This window comes from Cervus elaphus, chromosome 5 (assembly GCF_910594005.1).
Source record: "Cervus elaphus chromosome 5, mCerEla1.1, whole genome shotgun sequence".
Lineage (NCBI taxonomy): Eukaryota > Metazoa > Chordata > Mammalia > Artiodactyla > Cervidae > Cervus > Cervus elaphus.
Genome location: NC_057819.1, coordinates 77,090,554 through 77,099,299, shown reverse-complemented (window position 1 = coordinate 77,099,299; position 8,746 = coordinate 77,090,554). Strand labels below are relative to the sequence as shown.

The 8,746-nt window shown below is 42.5% G+C and overlaps 1 protein-coding gene across 1 annotated transcript; it reads right to left on the bottom strand.

Annotated features, from left to right (window-relative positions):
• Positions 1 to 1,226: 1,226 nt before the first annotated feature.
• KIF2B (kinesin family member 2B) lies at positions 1,227 to 3,455 on the bottom strand. Its single transcript, XM_043900864.1, has one exon. It carries the CDS (start codon positions 3,382 to 3,384, stop codon positions 1,336 to 1,338), a length of 2,049 nt encoding a protein of 682 aa, XP_043756799.1. The 5' UTR covers positions 3,385 to 3,455; the 3' UTR covers positions 1,227 to 1,335.
• Positions 3,456 to 8,746: the final 5,291 nt, after the last annotated feature.

The following is an 8,746-nucleotide window of genomic DNA, read 5'->3' as shown; positions in this document are numbered from 1 at the left end:
AAGTGTTTGGTGAAGGTAAGTGTGCATTAGATTATTCATTATATTTATATTTGCATATTAAATTAGCTGCTGCTTCTTTCTGTGAAAGAATGGACTTTGTGATCCTTGAATCAGGAAAATATTCTCCTTATACAGTTAAACTAGGGCATTGATATTTACCACATTCTTACTACATTCCCTATGCAGTCTTTATGGGAAATGCCCCACTTCAGGACAAAACTTCTCTACTTTTCGGACTTATTCACTACCCTAACTTCCTAACTTAATGGGGCAAAGCTTTTTATAGGAATCACATAAGCACAAAATTTGGTAAGGAGAGTGAGAAGAAAAAAAAAGAAAACAAAACATTAAGACACTATAGTTAGTAACGCAATGCTTTTGCAACACACACACTTCATTTTATCACTCTCAGGAAGCACAGTACTTTGCAACTTCACCTCAAAGATTAAAAATAAAATCTCAATTCTAGGCTCTCATACAAAGCCTCAAAGAAAACCTCTCCCTTTTCCACTCCCACCTCCCCAGTATATCTAGCACTTAGAAACCATTTGAATCTACATACCAGTGTAGCAGAATAAGACTCGTGCATAGGCATCATTAGCTTTACTCAATTGTGCACCCCTTGGTGTGTTCCAATTCTAGTCTCTTTTATCTGTAGTGTTTTTCCTTCCTAGCTACAAGTTTAGGGAATCTGGTTTCAACACAACCAGGTTCTTCAACAGCAGGGTTTCTCAACCCCTACTGCTGCTAAGTCGCTTCAGTAGTGTTTGACTCTTAGCGACCCCATGGACTGCAGATCACCAAGCTCCTCCATCCAGGGGATTTTCCAGGCAAGAGTACTTGAGTGGGGTGCCATTGCCTTCTCCTTCTGAGCCCCAGTACTACTGATACTTTCAACAGGATAGTTATTTGTTATATATTTGATTTGATTTGTTATATATTTGATTTTATATGTATAATTTGATAATAATTTCAACAGGATAATTATTTGAAGGCTATTCCATATATTGTAGGATGTTTAACAGCATCTCTGGCCTTCTACTAGTATCATTCTATATTCTAGTGATATTCTAGTACAACCACTCCTCTCATACCCAATTCTGACAAATGAAAATGTTTCCAGACATTGCCAATTGTCCCTAGGGAGTAAAATGGCTCCAGGTCACAAATCACTGTCCTACAGAATAAATTATAGAAATACAGAAGAAAAAGAAAGAGGACATTTCTCATAGCCATATTTAAAGAGGTTTTAAACCTTCCAGGAGGATCTTTCTATCCAGATCATTTAGACAAATTTCTTTTATGAGAAACTTAGAAACTGCAGCACTGTATTCATCATTTCAGATCTGATCTCTCACCATTGACTTCACCATTTCTGCTCTCCTTTTGAAGGTCAGCTTGTAATAATTTCAGTTTCCTTTGAATCTCAGTCAGAATATCTATTTTCTTCTCCAAAATGGACAGTAACTGGGCAATGCAAAAGTCAACATTGCAGTTTACCCCATCAGATGTCTCCTGGATTTTATTATCTGGCCATTGACTTGATTCCTTCCAGGAAATTGTATCCATTAATGGAGAGGATAGTGCTTTGATTTCTTCAGTCTCTTCCTCCTCCTCACTCTGTAGGCAAGGTATACTAATAAATTCTTCCCCCTGAACGGACATTTCTGAATTTCTAATGTGATTTTCCAATACCCTTGGCATTTCACGTTCAGCAGGATAAAGACAACGATGGCAAGGCCTTAAATTTAGAGTTATTTCTTTTACTCTATTTGCATATCTTAAAGTGTTGAGGGTATTTTCGCAAGAGGCCATCCCTGGAGAGATAGTAGCAATCATGCAAGTGGAGGAGTTCTGGCCTATAAAGGAGTCCCGGAGCACCTGTGTGAGCTTGCTGGCTCTGAATGGGGTATGAGACTTGTTCTGACCCAAAGCTCGGATGCATTCTTTGAGTGCCAAGAGACTCTTATTAATCTCTGCTCCTTCCAGCTGTCTTTTCCGGTTGGCCTTGGCAGTATCTGCTCCTCTCTCATTCCCAGCTAAGTCAACAAGGGAAAACTTGCCATGCAGTTTCCCTCGAGACTTTAAAATGATCTGGAACACTGCGTGACTCCTGGAAGAGTGGGCATTGACTGATGTCTGTCCTGAAGTCCGGCAGCTGTTCCCTAGTTCCACGAGGTTCAGCATGTCCTCCACACACCACACCTCCTGCTCCTGCAGCCCGACTACCTGGATTTGTTGGTTGCCATCCTCAAGGACTTGCAGCTTCTTCTTCCAGTTCAACAAGTCATACACCTTTCCCCCATAAATCTCAAAAAAAGTCCCATAGACTTTAAGGTCCAGCTTCTCATAAGCGGAAGTTTTGAGTAAGAGGAAAACATCCTGCGCCACCATGGCATAAATGCCTTTAGAACACTCTTGGTCCCTTGCCGAAAAGCCTCCTCCCATAGTGTGCGTTTTCCCGCTGCCTGTCTGTCCATAGGCAAAGCAGGTGGCCATGCCATGGCGGAAGATGGACTCAACCAAAGGCTGGGCAGTAAACTGATAAACCAACTCGTTGGAGGCGGTGTCGTCGAAGGCGTGGTCGAAGCAAAAGGTCTGGTTCTCCAGGTAGAGAGTGAGGTCCACCTTCTGCTTGGACTCGTGCACCATGACCACGTTGTCCGAGGGGATGGTGACGATATCTAGGTCCTCCCGGGTGGCCTCCTGCCGGTTGAGAGGCCGCTTCCTCACACAGACGCAGATGCGGCGGCCGGCCCGCGGCTCGGGGCCGGACATCCGGCCGCCGGGCAAGCGCCTGCGGCACTCCTCGATCAGGCGCCGGATCTCATAGTTGGCATTTCCGGTGTTGGCGTCCCGGGCGCGCTGGGCGAGAATCTCGCGCTGCAGCCGTCTGCGCTTCTCGCGCTGCTTCTGCAGTTTCTCAATTTCTCTTAGGCAGGCAGATTTCCGCTGCGTCATCAGGCAAGGGCTGCTGGGAACTCTCACGGCCAGGCTGTCCCCCGAGGGCGTTTCGTTTCTCTGGGGGATCTTCACAGCCCACCGCGCGGCTGTGCGCTGGTCCCCGATGAGGGAAGGGGGCGCCAGAGACCCGGAGCGCGAAGCCCTGCCCTGCGCGGAGGGCCCAGCCGAGGTCAGAGCTGGATTCAGCAGGAATATGGTCTCTAGAGCAACCTTTTTACCTTTTTTGACTCCTTTTTCGGCCCACTCTACCGTGACCCAAGCGTTGTCCCGTTTGACCTCTGTGACCACTGCGAGATGGATTCTCCCGTCGGTGCGCTGGATTGCCACGCTGATGCCCGCTTGGAGTTGTCCGAAGTGCGACTTCACGGGCGTCAAGGACGAGAGGCGCGGGGTGACAGGGAGGAATAACTGGCTGGCCATAGCGTGTGATGGCGGTGTCAGGGCTCGCCCCTGGCCTTGGGGTTGGAGCAGCAGGACCTGAGCCCAGACCAGTCTGAAGCTCCCAGAGTACTGAGTGCGCGCCTAGTTTGCACTTGCCTTTGTGAGCACTAGGCCTTGGCCTGGGGCCATTTGCGTCATAAAGGGATGGGGGAAGAGGCAGCTGAGCCTGGGGCATCTAGTGGAGAGTGCCGGGGGAAAAATCACTTCTCTCATGGTGCTACGTGCAGAAGCAGCTGGAATAGAGAAGTTACCCTCTGCCACGGAGACTATAGCAGTAAGATTTAGGAGTGGAGTGTGTATTCCATGGACATTTGTGCCTACGGTTCAGAAATATCCATTTTCTCCTGCACTCTTGACCTGCAGTCTCAAAGCTAACTGCTTTGCGTTTGAGATCCAGTGAGTGTTACCTTAAACTTCACAACCTTCCGGTGAACAGTGGGAACAAGGAAGGTAGAGCTGCTTGCAAATTACAGGCTTCAAGGAGAGGATCCCAGACAAATTTCCTCAGACTTGGCATCTTTCTTCTGTCTCTCCCCTGCTTCACAACTTAACAATCACAACTTAAAGTTACTCATTTTTAATGGGATTTCTCATTACAAAATCAAAATGAGTTGACGGTAATGGGTTCTTGTGGTAATTTGCTAATATGAAACTTCCTTTGGTGCAGCATCTGGGTTTGCAAACGTAAGATGTTTATCACATTCTAAGTGGTTCTGACAGCTATAAAGTGAGTTGTACTCATTGCAGTCACCACAATTTTTTAGATTATTTCAGTAATTAACTTTCCAAACTCCTTCAGTAATTATACTTCTGGCCTCATTATCCATAATTTGGAAAGGAGTGGTGTTTGGTGGAAAGAGATAATGCCTCTTATACCCACTCCTTACCCTACAGTGTATGTGTGTCTTTCAGGAGTTGTTGTGGGTGAGCCGAGGGGGGCTTGTGGAATGGGAGATGGGAAGGCAGCTAAAATGCTCAGAGGCAGTATATTCTGGCAAGGTTGCATTTTTTTCCTACAAAAAACAACAAAAATTTACATCAACTGCCAGAAAGGGCAAGAGGATTAAGGTGACACGTTGTGTTGAACTTTCTTTTCCCCCAAGTACCACATTGCCTTTTGGGCCCTGAATCAGGGCGTAATTGCATGGACAGTTACATAGTAGCATGAAGTGTCCTTACAACTCTCCCTGGGACCTAGTAACATATGGAAATAAGTTATTATAAACTGATTTTTTTTTTAAGTGGACATTTTTTGAAAGAACATTTTTTGAAAAGAAGTTGCAGGGGAGTGGTATTGAGTAAGTTGGGTAATTATCTCCCTTCAGGGAGGTGGTGAATGTCAATGAAAGGATGGGAGAGAGGGCTTTACCTAATTCTGATTTTATGATTATTAGTTTTATTTGCCAAATTATCAATATATAAAGTTAATCTTTTATTTATTTATTTATTTTTAGTTTAAAGGGCATTAGTGAAATGTTTTAATCTCTTTTTGTTAATTTAGATTATTATTTTTGGAAATATTGCTGCTTTAGAGTGCTTAATAGTTTTTTTTTTTTTAAATATTTACCTTTGAAAAAGCTAGGCCTCTCTCAAAATTATGAAATCTAGAGCCTCTCTCAGTTAACCCTATTTTTACAGCTAAACCAGTAGCTTTTGCAGATGGCTAGGTCTGTGGGGAGGTGTACAAATCAGAGACTAAAGTTTATTTTGCTGTCCAGCATACCCATAAAGTTCTTTTTAGCTATTTCAGGGCTTTTCCCCCTTAGTTCTCTTCTCTCTTAGTTTCCTTAGGGTATCTCATTTGTTAGCACAATTAAATTTTTTTTTTTTTTAATTTGGAGATTCACATATATATATATATATATATATATAGAGAGAGAGAGAGAGAGAGAGAGAGAGAGAGTAGAAAGGAGAGAGACACACCTCTTAGGTGTTTTTAATTGCCCTTAGTCACTTGAGCATCTAACCACTAACAGAAGCGTGAAATAGACCTTTAACTTCTTCCTCCTCCTCAGCCCATCCTGATTTGAAGTTAGGTAGTCCTTGCCCAGTCTCTAGAAGTCTTCTGTAACTGTGGCATCTTTTAGTCTCCCAGCCAATTATTGTATCATCTTTTTTCGGTGGGCAATTTCACCCAGTGAGGGACTCAGCCTATTTCTCACATTGCCCCTAGAGTTAATTTAATTACCTGCTTACAGATGTCTTAGTAGCTCTCTATCATCTTAATACAGTACACATTCCAGGAGAGGGCACGTCATGCACTATGCCATCTTGCATTACTTTTTCATCCTCAAACTTTCCCACTGTCTACAGGTAGTCTAAAGTTGAGCAATACTGAGGATCTTGAGGTTTTTTAAGCATGACATTTTCTTTCAAATTACTGATGTCTAGTCCAGTGGTTCTCAGTATTATAGTACATGAAACTCACCAACACAGAATGTTGGGCCCCATCCTAGAGGTTCTGATTCAGTGAGTCTGAGGTATGAGACTGACAATTTGCATGTCTGACAATTTCCCAGGTGAAGCTGATGCAACCCAGGTCTGGGACACACACTATGAGAAATACTTTACCTGTCCTCTGACTAAAATAGCCTCTCTAAACCTCCTTGTTTCTTTGAAATCTCCAGTCACACACACAAACACACACTCACACACACAGATATAAACATATATATGAAATGCTTACCATATTGTATTCCCTGTGCCAAAGGAACTTATTCTCAAGGAACTTATTCACATTGTGTTCTACGTTGCAGCTAAGAAGCCCATGCCTTAACAAACAACTGATATAACAATGGCTTCGTTTGGAACCCCCTTTATTCAAAGGCCATATGTATAGAGGTATAGGGTAGTGTGGGAGGAAGTAAGCACAGGAAATGAGTTTAATATTTTTATTATTAATTACAAGTATATTCCCCAGCTGGGGTCTGCCAGAGTTACTTTATAGGAGGCAATGCTATTTCTAGTCTCATTTTAGATACAAACCTCCCAGGAGAAATGCATCAAATAAGTGCCTTTTATTGCATGGTTTTAATGGACATTTAGCAGCTGTTCTGAGTGTTTGATCACCTTGGGGGTCTGTACTTTTCCAGTAGATGGATGCAATCTGAGTTTAATTTAGTTCTTCAGAGGAGCTCAGTAGATTCTCTCAAATCTTTTTTTAAAAATAGGATTCATCATTTCCAATTTAAAAGTTCTTGTTTTTTTTTTCCTTGAAGAGTAGGTAGATACCTTACTAAGTGTATGCCTTTAGAAAACGGGGCGGGGGGGGGGGGGGGTGGTGGTGGAAATTAACTTAAAATGAGAATAGTATTTTACCATTGCAGCTATCATCTCTGCCTTCTGACATTTCAACATCTTTTGCATGCACTACACTTAGCCAGAACAGGTAAGTCCACATTTTTCCTGCCCTCTCACTGATTTAATAGGCAAGAATTGTTTCTATGACAACATCAACCCCGAGCTATCTTTTCCTAGCTTATTAAATAGCACTGCTTACCTGGAAAAGTTTATGTGATTCCTCTGTTTATCTGTTGATTATGGAAGTTAGTCTATGAGGTTAACCAAGATGGTAAGACTAACAATTGCCCGTGTCTCATTTTAAATCCATTTGTGTTGATCATCTTGCAGCTTTCAGTTTGATTTAGGATGCTGAGGGAGGATGCTTGGGTTTTGTTGATGGTCTGTATATCAGTGCTGCTGCTTTGTAACTCACACTGTAACTACAGAAATCATGTTATTCATGAGTATAGTATAGTAGATGCCTTTGGAGTTCAGCTGCACTTCTTTAACTTGAAAGTCATCTGCTATATTTCTTGCCTTCAGAGTCTTCTTTAGATTATTTAATCTGCTATGGGACAAAAACAAACAAGCAAACAAAAAAATTATAGTTTCATGAGAAATAATTGTAGGAAGTTGGATATTTGTCCTAGAAAAAGTTTGAGAGACAGAGTTATCTATGTTTAGAAGGCTATCCTATAGAAGAGGAATATAATTTGTTCTACTTGATTTAATGTACGTGAATGTTCAGCAATTCAAGTGCTAAACCATTAAGGCTCAACTTAGCATCACTTGTGAAACCATGTACAAGCTCCTCTGTCCTTGTCTTTTGAAGTAAAATGCTGACTCAAGAGTTAGTGATTGGGAAAGGTAAAGATGTACAAACAAAGTATAGCTCTTGGGCTGGGAAGCTGGTAACAAATTAGACTGTAATTCTGCTACATAGCTGAATCATGAAACTCAGAGTTCCCTGAAAGATACAGATAGATTCCTGACACACATTCCTAAATTGTTTTTACAGGAAGCAGACCCCCTTCCAGAGGAAAACTGCTGACCACAAGAACATAGACCCTAGACTAGTTGAAACCAGAAGGTTGACAATGCTTGAAACTTCACTTTGATGCCACCCAATCCCTGAATTGTCCCTGAGCTGATCACACCCTGCTCCTTGAACACAGTAAAACTCCTCACTAGCATCTCCAGGGTGGGCCACATTAGCCCACCATGGCCCCCTTTGCCTGCAAAGCAATTAAAAGTTAGTCTTTTTCACTTTACCCCAAAGTCTGTCTCCCCCTTTATACTTGGCACAGTTGAACAGAGGCCAAGTTTGAGCAACACTTGCTTTGTTTTTTTGTTTTGTTTTTATATATAAGTACTTATCATATCTGTTACAATATTGCTTCTGTTTATGTTTCTTTTTTTTCGTCCCAGAGGAAGCTTAGCTCCCTGACCAGGGATCAAACCTGGCAGCTCTGAATTAGAAGATGAAGTCTTAACCACTGGACCACCAGGGAAGTCCCAGAAACACTTACCTTGAAAAACATGTCTTGACATCTATATATCTCCTTCCTCTACATTAATTGCAACAAGATTAGTTACCTTCCTGTCAGTTCCCACCTTTCAGTTCAGTTCAGTTCAGTTCAGTCGCTCAGTCGTGTCCGACTCTTTGCGACCCCATGAATTGCAGCACGCCAGGCCTCCCTGTCCATCACCAACTCCTGGAGTTTACTCAAATTCATGTCCATCGAGTCGGTGATGCCATCCAGCCATCTCATCCTCTGTTGTCCCCTTCTCCTCCTGCCCCCAATCCCTCCCAACATCAGGGTCTTTTCCAGTGAGTCAACTTTTCGCATGAGGTGGCCAAAGTTCTGGAGTTTCAGCTTCAGCATCAGTCCTTCCAGTGAACACCCAGGACTGATCTCCTTTAGGATGGACTGGTCCCACCTTTATTTCATACTTATTTTGACATTACATTACCATTTTTGATTAAAAGTATCTGCCTCAGCCTTTTTAGGTAAATAATTAAGGGCCTTGAGAGAAGAATGCACTTTATTTGTGTTTT

What these genes read in the sequence shown, in the direction of transcription:
- KIF2B (XM_043900864.1), bottom strand. Translation starts at nt 3,384, where the DNA reads ATGGCCAGCCAGTTATTCCTCCCTGTCACCCCGCGCCTCTCGTCCTTG.